Source organism: Hemicordylus capensis, chromosome 4 (genome assembly GCF_027244095.1).
Source record: "Hemicordylus capensis ecotype Gifberg chromosome 4, rHemCap1.1.pri, whole genome shotgun sequence".
NCBI lineage: Eukaryota > Metazoa > Chordata > Lepidosauria > Squamata > Cordylidae > Hemicordylus > Hemicordylus capensis.
Window position 1 is genome coordinate 82422132 of NC_069660.1, and position 15446 is coordinate 82437577.

At 42.0% G+C, this 15446-nt stretch overlaps 1 protein-coding gene across 23 annotated transcripts in view; it reads left to right on the forward strand.

Annotated features, from left to right (window-relative positions):
• Positions 1 to 15446, forward strand: part of PTPRF (protein tyrosine phosphatase receptor type F) — a 759513-nt gene that overhangs the window by 416961 nt on the left and 327106 nt on the right. For all 23 annotated transcript variants that reach the window (XR_008305992.1, XM_053244735.1, XM_053244734.1 and 20 more), the window contains one exon: positions 3172 to 3313. Coding sequence is in view for 22 of the 23 variants with exons in the window: in XM_053244735.1 (XP_053100710.1) it covers positions 3172 to 3313 (142 nt within the window). In the remaining variant the exon portion in view is untranslated. The remainder of the gene's footprint in view (positions 1 to 3171; positions 3314 to 15446) is intronic.

Genomic DNA, 15446 nt, shown 5'->3' on the forward strand with positions numbered 1-15446 from the left:
AGAGGTTGTAGAATTTGATCTTTAAATGACTTATAGTATAATGCTGACAGTCCATCAGGCCCGGGGGCCTTGTTGGACTTGGCTTGATTTATTACTTCTATTATTTCCATAATTGTTATCAGAGCATTCATAGTTTCTATTTGCTCCTTAGTAAGTTTTGGAATATTTTTGGTCCTAAGAAACTGCTCAATTTCTTTATCTTCAACTATTTTGCCTTTATATAATTCTGAATAATATTTTAAAAATTCCGCTCTTATTTCCTTTCCATCATAAGAGAGCCCATTTTTTGTAAGTATTTTGGATATGTAATTTTTCTTCTTCTCAGATCTAATTTTCCAAGCTAACAACTTGCCTGGTTTGTTTGCGAACTCAAATGTCCGATGCTTTTTAACTTTGATGCTGGAGAAGACTTTTTGAGGATACCATGGACATCCAGGAAAAAATACCAATGGATCACAGAACAAATCAATCTAGAATTTTCACTCAAGTCACAAATGACCAGGCTCAAACTATCATACTTGGGACACATTATGCGAAGATCCAGCTCCCTTGAGAAGTCCATAATTCTGGGGAAAGTTGAAGGAAAGAGAAGAGGATGACCCGCAGCAAGATGGATGGACTTGATTACGACAGCAGTGAATGCACCACTGAGAGACCTTAAAGGCCAAGTTGAGGACAAATCATCCTGGAGAGAATCTATCTATGTAGTCGCTAAGAGTCAACACCGACTTGACGTCACTTAATCAATCGATCAATCAAACAAACAAATCTAACATTTACCTATGTTTAGATGATTGTGAACAAGCCTGCTCTCCTATCATTCTTGCATACTTCCTCCTCCCCTCTTCTGCTCTTTTGATCCCCAGGGGAGGAGATCAGAAGCTTCCACTTCCACTTTTGAACTGTTCTAAATTGCATCTGCTCTTGAGGAGCTATGGAGCAAACTGTGGTCTCTTTCCTGATTTGTTTATAAACCACAGTTTGGATGAAATGTAGAACAAGCCCTAGAGAAGGACAGGCTTTTTCTTAATTATCTAAACCATGGTTTAGATACATCATCTAAACCAGACCTTTCTAATCCGTATCTTATTCCTTTAGGTTTTCCTCTGTTTATAAATTGAAACTAGATTAAGGGAAGTTAATTAAGTTTTGAGTCTGTTCCTTTACTGTCTTTGCCACTATGAAACAATTCATAAATGGCATCTCTATCTGCCCAGCTTCCATTATTTGCACTACAAAAGAATTCAAGACTTTTCCTATTTAGTGGAATAGAATTTAGTCTCCTGGTTCTGACATCATGTCCCATCTGTGTCATTGTTGGGATTCATATAATTCCTCTTTCACCCTCCCCCTGCTATTTCTGATTCACTCACTCACTTCCTGATTTGAACAAAGCATAGTGACACACTTGAATCAGGCAAACTGTGGCTTTTACAAATCATAGTTGGTCTCCAAACCAGAACTGGAGATCATGATATAAACTGGATTTCCAGCTCCATTTGGTGATAGACCTTAGCTTGTGAAAACCATAGTTTGTCTGATTCAGACATCATAGCAAAATATGGTTTGCTCAAACCATGGAGTGAGTGAGTGAATCGGAGCATGGAGCAGGAAGAAGGGAGTGTGTGAACTTGAGGCATGGTGCTGGGGAGCAAACCATGGTTTAGCCATGAGTTGTGAACTAGGGATGTGCAACTAGGGATGTGCATGAAATGATTTTTGTGATTCAGTTCGCATTTGAATCTGATCAGCCTGATTCTATTCGAGTTCAGATCTGCCCTCGAATCGGAGTCAATTTGATTCATATTTGAATCAATTCGGCTGAATTTTTAAGGACTAAGGGGCACCAAAGCGGGTTAGGTGGCAGGGCCCCATGATTGACAACTGCCACTCAACCCCCAAAGGAATCGGGCAAACGGTTGAATGTTTAGGAATGTTTATGTGTTGTGGATTCTCAGTTGTGAAATGACTTCTTCATAGGGAACCCCTCTGAAGGGAATCCCTATGAAGAAGTTACACATAAAAGAATCCACACATAAACATTCCTAAAAATTTACCCCTGGTAGTGATGGCAGAAGCTCAGAGGGGACAAAATGGAGATCACTGGGGACAAAATGGAGGTGCAAATTGCCGAATTGATTCTAGTTTGAATTGAGGGTGATTCGATTTGACCTCAAATCTGGTAAGCATCCTCAAGGGTGAGATTTGAGGTTGAATCACTTGAATTGCTCAGATTCGAGTCAAAGTTATTTTGCCACGAATCAATTCACACATCCCTATTCTGAACCAGGCTAATGCTTAATGGCAAACTATAGTTATGATCATGCCAGTCCCTTCACCGTTACATCCATTCTGATTAATGAAGCAATTCTATAGACCTTTATTGTAAGAGATTCGCCAATCTTCTGCCAAAGCAATGTGATACTTAACCTAGCATTATCACAGTAAACAGTTTATTGTGCCTTTCAAATTCTACCTTTCATCAAGTTCAGAACAGTTCTAAATAACCACTGATGTCACACGTCAAACTCTGAGTTCCTCTTGGTCTCAAATGATTCTAGGATATATATCCAAAGACTTTTATTAGAGTGTGTGTTTGCCAGGGTGAGGGGCAGAATCTTGACTGCAATACTTTATTTAAATCAAATTGTATTATTAAGAGCAGAGCTAGTATGTTGCTTACTCTCAACTTCATTAAAATATGGTTCTTTCTCTAACAATGGATGTTCCTTTGGGGGGCGGGCGGTATGAGGAACAGGTGATGAGTTTTGTTTTTCCTCTTATGTGTATTCATAGAGATATCTCTGGAATTCACTTTATACCTGTTTTAGATTCAGCACTCCTAATATATCTAATTTCAGATCTAACTTTAAAAAAATTATTTATTTATTATGTAAACTGATTAGATAACTCTTGTTGAAAAGCTGTATATAAATATCTGTAGTCGTGTTTTGTTTTTTGTTTGTTTGTTTTTAACCTGAGTAGCATGGTTAGTAAGGCTGGGGAAAATTGCATTCAAGAGAGAAAGAGCTAGGGCAAAAGTGTGCAGCCATCTCCTGATCCTTAATAATGGTTAAAAGATTAGGAATATTTTATGTGCACAGACCAATAGTTTTAATATGGAATAGTTCTAGTAAGGGGTTGATAACAGACTTTTCTTTCTTTGGGAAGGTTATTGAATTTGATGATGGGTCTGGATCGGTTCTACGTATTCAGCCTCTGCGTGTCCTTCGAGATGAAGCAATCTATGAATGCATGGCTACCAACAACGTTGGGGAGATAAACACCAGTGCCAAACTGACAGTGTTAGAAGGTAGGTGAAAATCTGTTTGATTTGTTATAGTTGGTCATTATGCACTGTAGCTAGCTCCAAAAAGACTGAACTTTTTGTTTCTCACTTTGGAAAGGTGAACTTCCAGTACTTAGTGTTGGTTGTGGTGGTTGTTTCTCTGTGTGTGTTTACATAAAAGGATTAATGCTTTGATCATTGTGCCTTTTCGCATCAAATTCTTTTTAATGTTGTCATTGTGCATTTTTAATGCATATGCATTAAGGTGCTTGTAAAGATAAGGCAATGATGTATTCATTTCTTGGTGTAATGGCTGCTCTCAAATAACGTCTGTATTTACAGCAGGAGCTAGATTTTAACATAATACCTATAAGGGCAGATACATAAGGGAATAATAATTTTTTAAAAGGACCATATGTTGCTCATAAAGTCGCTTAGCCTATAGATTTATGATGGCATTTTTAAAATTCCAGGTTTGCACCCATCTTGTTTCTCTTTGTATTGTGTAACATGTAACTCTAACCCTCCCATCCAGTAAGTGGGGGGAGTTACTTGATTGCTTTTTTAAAAATCTTGCCCTTTCTCTTAGGCGCATAAGGCTGTATAAATACACTAGTTATATCCCCATGCTTGTCCGTATAACAATTCTGTGAGGCAGTATAGTCTTAAGCAAGAAAGTGAGTGGTCCAAGGTGAACTGGAGAGCTTCATGGCTGAACAGGGATATGAACCTGGGTCTCCCTTGTCTAAATCTAATACTCTGAGGTCATGCACACAACCTCGTTGGTGATGGCGGGCAGGCTGTGGGGAAGGCAGCAGCTCGCCTACCTTCCCCAACAGATGAGCAGCCACCGTCCTCCCCTCCACCATACCGCGTGTCCACACAAGCAGTGGAGCGGTGGAGGGAGATGCTGGAGTGGGAGGGCTTTCACCCTTCCGCATCCCAGGGTTCCCCAGGCCATGAGCGCAGCGACTGCTCTCACTAGGGCAGCTGCTGCACTCAGTGCAGCCACTCCTTCCCCCCAGCTTGCTGCTGGAAATGGCAGTGGGCTGAGGGGAAGCCGTTTAACCCGGCACTGGTCACCCAGATAATCACTAGCCGAGGTTAACACTAAATACTGGGTTAAAACCTTGGGCTTGGCACAGGGGCAATGCCGGGATTGGGCTGGATCCCAGCACTTCACACACGCAGCCTTGGGTTAGGCTGTGCATGTGAATACCCTTTCTGTTTGTAACACCACTGTGGTAGACTATGGTAGACTGTAAAAAGAAAATGTTGACAGTATGAACCAGACCATACTGTGACAGTATGAACCATACAGTATGAACCAGATCCATACTGTGGATGTCCAACATGCTGACTTACTGGGCACCAAAAGAAGGGAAGGGTTAATTGGGGTGGGGCCTCTTGTAGTATGGAGAAACATCCAACTTGAAAGAAAAGCCCTCCTCCAACTACCTGAGACCAAGAGCTGCCCATTGGCACTGTTCAGTAATCAAAGAGATTGTTGGTAGTAGAGAACAACATGCAGACATGATCCTCCACCCCTGGAGGTAATTGTTAGAGTGAAAGGAGGCAAAAGGCTTTCTTCTCTTCATCAAAAAGGCAGGAATTGTGTTTCTGTTCACCAAACCTAGTTGTCTCCAAAAGTATCCTTTAGGATGTGCAGCCAGTGGCCAGGGGGTCCTAATGGTACATAAGTGGAAGGAGGCTTTCAGCCAAATTTTGGATTGGTTGAGGAAGTATAGATGGGGAGTAAAGATAAAAGGGGGAGAATTTTCTTCCTCCTCTTCCTCTGATCCCTCTTCTTTTCCTTCTCTGAATTTTTTTCACCAGCCACCCCTCATTTGTCTGATACTGTTTGTCTATTTAGTGATTTAATAGATGGTCTGGAGATGCCTGGCTATGCAGCTTTATCTGAAAGCAATTTTAATTTACCTTAATTGTCTAGATGAACCACATAAAACTTTCTGCTGCTTTTTCTCTTATTTCTTTCTGGATTATTCCTCAACAGGAATGTAAGTGCTGATGATTTAAAAGAAAATATGAGTTTAAGAACTTAAGAACAGCCCTGCTGGATCAGGCCGAAGGCCCATCTAGTCCAGCATCCTGTTTCACACAGTGGCCCACCAGATGCCGCTGGAAGTCTACAGGCAGGAGTAGAGGGCATGTCCTCTCTCCTTCTGTTACTCCCCTGCAACTGGTACTCAGAGGCATCCTGCCTTTGATGCTGGAGATGGCCTATAGCCCTCTGAGTATAGGTGGCCTATAGCCCTCCAACTATAGCCGTAGACAGACCTCTCTTCCATGAAGTTATCCAAACCCCTCTTAAAGCCAACCAGGTTGTTGGCTGTCCCCACATCTTGTGGCAGAGAATTCCAAAAGCTGATTATGTGTTGTGTGAAAAAGTAATTCCGTTTGCTGGTCCTAAATTTCCTGGCAATCGATTACATGGGATGACCCCTGGTTCTAGTGTTATGTGAGAGGGAGAAGAATTTCTCTCTATCTACTTTCTCCACACCATGCATGATTTCATAGGCCTCTATCATGTCTCCCTGCAGTTGTCTTTTTTCTAAACTAAATAGCCCCAGTGTCATGGCTCAGACTTGTGACTCAGAGGAGTCAGAGCAGGAACGGGAGGATTCGTCTGCTAATGAGGGCTCAGAGGCACAGCAACAGGAGTTGGCAGGGAGACCAGACTCTGGAGCTGAGGATTCGCAACAGCTGCCAGACATGATCTCTGATGGGGAGGACCTGGGATTTCACCTGTCTTGAGAAGACGGCTCAAGAGGGAGGCTTAGTGGAAGTCACGCAGCTTCAGGAGATCACTAGAGAGGAAGCCAAAGTGCTTACTCAGGGAAGCCTGATTGGCTGCTGGTTCTCTTGAGCCATATATATTTGGCAGTCTCTCAATTGCTCAGGTGATGTTTGCAACTTTCGCTGGTCCGCAGACAGTGTGCTATTGAATTCCAAAACTTTGTCCGAGTTCCAGTTTGCCTTGTTTATGCTTTCCTGCTTTGTTCTGTTAATTCCTTGTTTCTGTTGTCCTTCGCTATTTTCATTCCTTGCTCTGTGTTTTCTGTTCACTTTTTACTCAGTTATTGTTAGAGGGGGGTACCTAGTTCAGTTCAGGGAACTTAATTCATTTACTGTTTTTCTTTGTGAGCCTTTTATTTTTCACTCGTGCAGTTCCGCTGCCACTTTCTGTTAACTCACCGAGGAGTGCTGAAGGGGGTTGTAAATCCTGTTGGGTTAGCTGAGCTAATAGATTTACGACACCCAGTTGTTGTAGCCTTGCCTCATAAGAAAGGTGCTCTAGGCCCCGATCATCTTGGTTGTCCTCTTCTGCACCTTTTCCAGTTCTACAATGTCCTTTTTTTTAGATGTGACCAGAACTGTATGCAGTACTCCAGGTGTGGCCGCACCTAGTTTTGTATAAGGGCATTACAATATTAGCAGTTTTATTTTCAATCCCCTTCCTAATTAGTTTGTAATAGCTCATTCATTAATAGGAATAGTAACAGGAACTAGAGCTAATGGACATATCAGGTGTTTCCAGATAGTATGCAGTCCTTACTTTGACAACATTTTTTAAATTTGACTGTCAGGCCTTCTCTAAAATGCTGCTAAAACTATTTAGGAGCACTGGAAAACTTGCATTTATCATGAAAAGTTTCAGCTAAGGAAATTGGAATGTGTAGAGTAAGTGGCTATTGATAACTCAGGGTTTTGTTTCCAGACAAATATTGTGGTGTAAGATATTTCACCAGATTGCTTGGTGAGCACTCTTCAGGAGCAAATCTGTTTCTTGCACAAATCAGCTACTTTGGGACATATTATCCAAACATTTTGGTGAACAGTTCTGTTAAGGATTATAAGGATTATTACTTCCTCAATGAGTATATCTGTGAGTAGTGTATGCTTTGTATGCAAGAAATAAGAAAAGATTAGCAGTTTGGTCCTTAGCTGTAAGTTTGGTTCTGACAAGTCTATCAATTGCATGTGGTAAAATCAAGTAAGGTTAATGGTCTTGTAAAGCCATTTTACCAGTCATAGATCTAATAGTTAGTTTGGGAATTCCTCCTAGGCGATTAGCACAAGAGTATTAGCCATTTGCAACCAGTTTTTTGTTTTTTGTTTTTAATGTATTTTTATGCGGTAACTTTCGGGAATGTTGATCCTTCTCATATTGCTTCCAAGTTGAATGTCACAGCTTGAAGTGTGTTGCCTTCTTGTTTTCAATAGCTGGATTTAAAATAATATTTGGCAGATGGAAACCGTATACTCTCGCTTTTGGCAGTGGTCCTGTCTTTCATACATATTATCATAGTTATGTGGTGCAAAAATATTCCCCCAAGTCTTCATAGGACTTAGCATTGAATTCAGAACTAGTTGATCCAGGTTTAGTTGACTTCCGTTATGTCCTTCCAACGAGCTAATGTGTGGTCTTTGGTTTAGATTTCTGCCATGGTTTGTGATAGTGTTTCTGCTTGCTAATATGTTCCATTTGGTACATTGTTAAGAGGAAATCTGGAGCCAAGAATCTTCACACAAGCAAATGTTCTGTAGCAGTTACTTCTCTGTGCCATCACTCTTTCTCCACTTCCATCTCTCGAACTCCAGATCCTGTTAGTGAACAGAGCTGCATACACTAATGTAATTGAAGAATTTTTCTTCTGTTGATAGAGGGAGACGGAGACATACACACACCTCTCCTTCTCTTTTTCTCTTGGGCAGTTGATAAGCTGAATAATGTATGAGTCATATTGAGCATTTCTGTCTTTTTCAATTATGACCTGCAGCAGCACAGAAATACTCTTGAATGCCTAACAGAAGAAGGGTTTGAGAAGAGCGAGCAGGAAGGGACCAGAATCAATAAACTGACACACACATTCACAAAAGAAAGCTTCAGGGACAGTTAGTGGGCACTCTGTGTCACAAATTAATAAATATGTGATTTAGTTGTAGGACTGGGGATTACACCTTGCATTACAGAGCTTTTTAAATAGGGAGATTATACAGAATGTAAAGAGGAAAGGATGGTGCAGCATTTCTAACACTGTACCAAAATGTATGGCTTGCCATGTCCTCCTTTTTAGCAAAGTATAGCAGCTCTATTGGGCATGACAGAGGCTGAATTGGTGTCCATTGCCCTTTTGTATAATCTGCATTATTCTTTTCCCATGGTATAGTGAGGTTATCCTCTATGCTGGCTTGTCAGCCTCTACAAGCTCCAGATAGGGCCAAATCCCCACTGGTACAGTATGTTTCCCAGACTATGGGAAACACCACCTATATCAGGCAGCAGCAATATAGGAAGATGCTGAAAGGCATCATCTCATACTGCGTAGGAGATGGCAATGGTAAACCCCTCCTGTATTCTACCAAAGACAACCACAGGGCTCTGTGGTCACCAGGAGTCAACACTGACTAGACGACACACTTTACCTTTACTTTAGTTCCCATAGAGCTAGTGTCAATTAGTCCCCAGTTCCGGTCCTGTCTTGCTCCTATATAGGCAATATTTGGAAAGAGCTCCCTCTCAGTAATTATTGTTTCAGGCTAGTTCTTCCTTTTTTCTCCTCCTCTGTGTTCAATTGTTTTTAGACCCCCTAAAGCTTCAGTACACTGTGTCATGTTGAACCAAAATACACATAACTTAATTCTCTTGTTAAATATTCAGAATTAAAATAATGAGAACTAAAATATTAACCCATTTTTCATCTGTACTACAGGTGAAACTCGGAAAATTAGAATATCGTGCAAAAGTCCATTAAGTTCAGTAATGCAAATTAAAAGGTGAAACTGATATATGAGACAGACGCATTACATGCAAAGCGAGATAAGTCAAGCCTTAATTTGTTATAATTGTGATGATCATGGCGTACAGCTCATGAAAACCCCAAATCCACAATCTCAGAAAATTAGAATATTACATGGAACCAAGAAGACAAGGATTGAAGAATAGAACAATATCGGACCTCTGAAAAGTATACAGTGTACTGTGCTTGATTGGCCAGCAAACTCGCCTGACCTGACCCCATAGAGAATCTATGGGGCATTGCCAAGAGAAGGATGAGAGACATGAGACCAAACAATGCAGAATTGCTGAAGGCCGCTAATGAAGCATCCTGGTCTTCCATAATACCTCATCAGTGCCACAGGCTGATAGCATCCATGCCATGCCGCATTGAGGCAGTAATTGCTGCAAAAGGGGCCCAAACCAAGTACTGAATACATATGCATGCTTATACTTTTCAGAGGTCCGATATTGTTCTATTCTTCAATCCTTGTCTTCTTGGTTCCATGTAATATTCTAATTTTCTGAGATTGTGGATTTGGGGTTTTCATGAGCTGTACGCCATGATCATCACAATTATAACAAATTAAGGCTTGACTTATCTCGTTTTGCATGTAATGCGTCTGTCTCATATATCAGTTTCACCTTTTAATTTGCATTACTGAAATCAATGGACTTTTGCACGATATTCTAATTTTCCAAGTTTCACCTGTATATGTGCATATCTACCTTGAGCCTTAGCTCTAATAATTCACTATTGATTGAGTAACAGCTAGCCAGTGTGTTGCCTGAATGTGTTTATCAATGTCATCTGCTTTGTTAAAGTGTAAAGCACCATGGTAATGAAAGTGGACTTGGAGTGACTTGGATTCTGGTTAGTTCTGCCAATTGACTCTACATAGTGGGACATTAGACAGAAGACAGAGCAGAGAATGAAGTATGTTTGGAATGTTTAACCTTAGAATCGAGCAGGGGTACTGTATGGGAATGGAGAAGGGCACCTCTCTCCATTGCTCACTGATTACTGAATCATATCATGGGTTTAGTTTCTATCACCATCTGCTGGCTTCATCCCAGTTCCTGGAGTTACCCAGTTTGAAATGCAGTAAATGATAAAACATTTGACAGTTACAAATTATTTCTGCAGAGAGCTGGATCTCCCAAGGACTGAGACAATATGTCCTTGTAAATGCTCATCTAACACTGGTTTCACCATTTCAACAGTAAACAAAAGTGAGCTGTGTTTAATCCTTATTTACGCTTAGTTAGCTACAAAAGAATCAGCAAGAACAAGGGAGTTTGGCTAATACTTATCTCATTCTCTTTTATATGTTTCTGTCATGAAAGAAGTCTTTGTTATAAAATCAAGAGTAATTAAGAAAAGAGAGATTATATTTGAATACTGTCTTTAAGCAAAAGCTAGCAAATTAACATTGGGTCATTTTAAAATGGAGAGAAATTACACGTTTTTACAGCGGGGAGAGAAAGAGTTTTCAAATATTAATCTCTTACTCTGGTCAGGACTGTTCATTCAGCCATATATATGTTAACCTAGAAATCCAATCAGTGCAGCCCACAGTTCTCAGCAAGCCTCTCACTTTATATTTGTATAGGATTTTTAGTCTCCTTCACATTATTCTTTTTCTTTTTACATGAGAAGTAACCACTCACCACCCCGCCTCCATGGCAGAAAAAGTATTCTGTGAATTGGCCCTTGGTATGATGTGTTCTGCTTCTGATTGTATTTAAGCATTTTCAAGGGAGCCTAAGGTATTTATGGCTATGTTCACACAAAGATCTCTGAACTCAGAGAGAGGTTCCAACCTCGAATGGTATGTTAAGGGTTGCCAAAGGGCAGATAGTAATGGATTAAGAGAAGATCAAACAGAGATGGAAGGAGTATACTGAAAATATGTACAGCAGGGACTTCAACGTCCAATATACTCTAGAAGATATTCCCTACTTGCAAGAACCTCTAGTACGGGAAGATGAAGTTAGATCAGCACTCCGGTCATTACCAAGTCGGAAGGCTACAGGAATTGATGGAATAGCTACAGAAATATGGCAGGCAACAGAAGAAGAATCAGTTAAGGCTCTAACTAAACTATGCCAGCAAATTTGGAGAACACAGTGGCCAACAGATTGGAAAAAGGCAGTCTACATACCCATTCCAAAGAAAGGAGACTTAACAGATTGCGCAAACCATCGCACAATATCCTTAATTTCACTTGCTAGCAAAATAATGCTCAGGATCATCCAATGCAGATTAGAGCCCTATGTGGAAAGAGACATGCCCTATGTTCAAGCTGGTTTCATAAAAGGCAGAGGAACAAGAGACATCATTGCTGATGCATGCTGGATAATTGAGAAAGCCAAAGAATACCAGAAAGAAGTCAATATGGGCTTTATTGACTACAGAAAAGCCTTCGATTGCATCGACCATGTCAAGTTGTGGAACATCCTTAGGAAAATGGGCATCCCGGGTCATCTCATTGTTCTCATGAGAAACCTATACACAGGGCAGGAAGCCACAGTCCAGACGGAACGTGGTGAAACAGACTGGTTCCAGATCGGCAAAGGAGTAAGACAAGGTTGTGTACTTTTTCTTTCTTTATTCAATTTATATGCTGAACATATACTGAGAGAAGCTGGATTGGAAGAAGACGAGCATGGTTTTAAAGTTGGAGGAAGAAACATCAATAACCTGTGCTATGCTGATGACACCACTCTGATAGCTGAGAATGCAGATGATCGGCAAGCTCTAGTAATGAAAGTCAAGGAGCACAGTGAAAAGATGGGACTACGACTAAATGTAAAGAAGACTAAAATAATGACAACAGGTACAGCAACCAGCCTCAGAATTGACAAGACATTGAAGTGGTAGATAGCTTCTGCCTTTTAGGATCGACCATCAACAGTAAAGGATCCAGCTGTCAAGAAATACGCCACAGACTAGCACTTGGTAGGGTTGCAAAGAAGTAGGTAGAGGTAGACAACTGGAATGCAAGTGGAGGAAGACCCGACTCGAATCTGACAGATTACAACATAGAGCACATTTTAAGATCTATGCTCTGCCAATATGGACGGCAAAGAAGCGATTCTTTTCGGCCCAAATTGCATCCGCAAGTTCACACTCAGTGGAGTTGTCCAGGGTTGTGAGAGGGCTAGTGAATGCCCCTCCTCTGTTGAATCAGAATTTGGAACATCTATTACCCGTTGTGATGTGTTTAATGATTTCTTTGTGGATAAAATCTCTCATATTCGGGCCGACTTGGATTCAGATTCCACAATTACTGCAGTGTCTGAATCGGAGGTGTCCAGCGACTCTTCTTATGTGGTTAGGCTGTATCAGTTTCAGTTTCAGTTTGTGACTCGTGAGGATGTGGACAAGCTGCTTGGAGCGATGCGGCCTACAACCTGTTCTCTTGACCCTTGCCCGATGTAGCTAATACCATCTGGCAGGAAGGTTGTTGTAGAAGGCCTGATAGAGATCATAAATGCTTCTCTGAGGAATCCAGGGCAGGATCCCTCCTTGTCTTAAGAAGGCAATTATTAGACCACTTCCTAAGAAGCCTGCCCTGGATTCCTCAGAGTTGAACCACTATAGGTCTGTCTCCAACCGTACGTGGCTGGGCAAGGTAACTGAGAGGGTGGTGGCCTCCCAACTCCCGGCAGTCTTGGATGAAACTGATTATCTAGACCTGTTTCAGACTGGCTTTCGGGTGGGCTATGGGAGTGGAGACTGCCTTGGTCGGCCTGATGGATGATCTCCAATTGGGAATAGACAGGGGAAGTGTGACTCTATTGGTCCTTTTGGACCTCTCCGTGGCTTTCAATACTATCGACCATAGTATCCTTCTGGAGCATCTGAGGGGGTTGGGGGTGGGAGGCACTTAGCCTGGTGGTTCTGGAGCAGCTAACCCGCTCGAGAACCCCTGGCAAAAAGCAGGTTTGCGGAGCGAGCGCTCCTGCAAACCTGCTTTTTGCAATTGTGAGTAGCCGCGGTGCGCCTTCGCGCCACGCCTACTCATGAGTAGACCCCCGGCTGGTAGGCTTAAAAGCAGCCTCCTGGCTCGGGGGTCTCCCCAGTATGCCCTGCGCGCTCACACAGGGCATACTGGGGCTTGCGGGGGCCGCACGGCCCCTGTTCCCCTCACCTCCCGCCAGCTCCGACTTGGAGCAGGCCATCGTGTGGGTGGCCGATCCGGCCGCCCAGGGCTCCCTTCCCACTCACCGGACAAAATCGGATCTCACTGATCGTGAGACCCAGTCCGGTGTCTCTCGGGGACTGTTGTTCTTCAAAAACTGAACTTCGGTATGGTCTCCCTCAGGGCTCCATATTGTCTCTCATGTTTTTTAACATCAACATGAAACTGCTGGGAGAGGTCATCAGGAGATATGGTGCAGATTGTTATCAATATGCTGATGACACCCAAATCTATTTCTCCATGTCAAAGTCATCAGGAGAAGGCATAACCTCCCTAAATTCCTCCCTGGAGGCAGTGATGGCCTGGATGAGAGGTAACAAACTGAGACTGAATCCACAGAAGTACTTACTGTGCGGGGTCGGAACCCGGGAGATGATTTTGATCTGCCTGTTCTGGATGGGGTCACACTTCCCTGGAAGGAACAGGTACGCAGTCTGGGGGTGCTTCTGGACGCAACTCTCCCTGGTGTCCCAGGTTGAGGCAGTGGCCAGAGGTGCCTTTTATCAGCTTTGGCTGATACGACAGCTGCATCCTTTTCTTGAGATGTGATACCACATCATTTACTGTGATACCAGGAAAGAACTTATATCCCCTCTGCTAGAGCAATTTCCAGGAAGAGCTGACCCCTTTTACTTGAACGTCTGCCTTGAGGACCAAAATAATGAGGTTACTAAAGTGGTGGCAAAATCCTTCTATGTTGCTATTAGATTAAGATCTTGTTTAGGGTCAATTTTATAGGAGCCTACTGTTTTATTCTGTTTTATTTTGTTTACTGTGTATACTGTTTTGTTTTAATGCTTTTTAATGTCTTTTTAATGGCCTGTGGCTGTAGTAAAATTGATTGATTGATTGAGATAAATGACCTCAAAACAGTAGTACATCTGCTGGTCACCTCCAGACTTGACTACTGCAACGAGCTCTATGTGGGGCTGCCTTTGTACATAGTCTGGAAACTGCAGTTAGCCCAGAATGCCGCGGCCAGATTGGTCTCCGGGTCATCTCAGAGAGACCATATTACTGCTGTATTGAAAGAACTACACTGGCTGCAAGTAAGTTTCCGGGCAGAGTACAAGGTTTTGGTTATAACCTCTAAAGCCCTAAACAGCTTGAGTCCTGGGTATTTAATAGAATGTCTTCTTCGCTATGAACCACACCACCCATTGAGATCATCTGGAGAGGTTCGTCTGCAGTTGCCACCGGCTTGTCTGGTGGCTACTTGGGGATGGGCCTTCTCCATTGCTTCCCTTAGGCTTTGGAACACACTTCCTGCTGAAATAAGAGCCTCCCCATCTCTTACAACTTTTGAAAGGGCAGTCAAGATGCATTTGTTCACCCAGGTTTTTAATTAGATACTGTTTTAATTGTGTTTTAATTGTGTTTTCTGGTTGAATGACCATAACAATAAAGATTTGATTTGATTTGAATTGTATTTTAATAGTTTTAACTTTTTAATTTTAATTGTTGAAATGTTTTAATCTTTTATTGGCTGTTTTTATTGTTTATGAACTGCCCAGAGAATTTACGTTTTGGGTTGTAAAGAAATGTATTAAAGAACATAACGGTCTTGGAAAGGATATTTAGATGCTGTGACATGTCTGCACCTACAAAGATTAGAATCGTTTGGACAATGATTTTCCCCGTGACACTATCATACTTCAGACACATTCTGCGAAGACCCAGATCCCTTGAGAAGATGCTGGGGAAAGTTGAAGGAAAGAGAAGAAGATGACCAGCAGCAAGGTGGATGGACTCGATTACGACAGCAATGAATGCACCACTGAGAGAGACCTTAAAGGCCAAGTTGAAGACAAATCATCCTGGAGAGAATCTATCTATGTGGTTGCTAAGAGTCGACACCGACTCAATCAATCACACAATCACAAAGATCCTGGTTAAAACGTTAATGATTAGTAAGCCCTGCAGAGCTGACTGTGAGTTCCCAGAATTTCAGGCAATCGTGGTCAAACTGCTCTGGTTAACTAGCATTTTAACCATTCTATATAACCACAATAAAGGTAAAGTGTGTTGTCAAGTTGATTTCAACTCCTGGTGCCCACAGAGCCCTGTGGGTTTTTTTGGTAGAATACAGGAGGGGTTTACCATTGCCTGCTCCCGTGCAGTCTCAGATGATGCCTTTCAGCATCTTCCT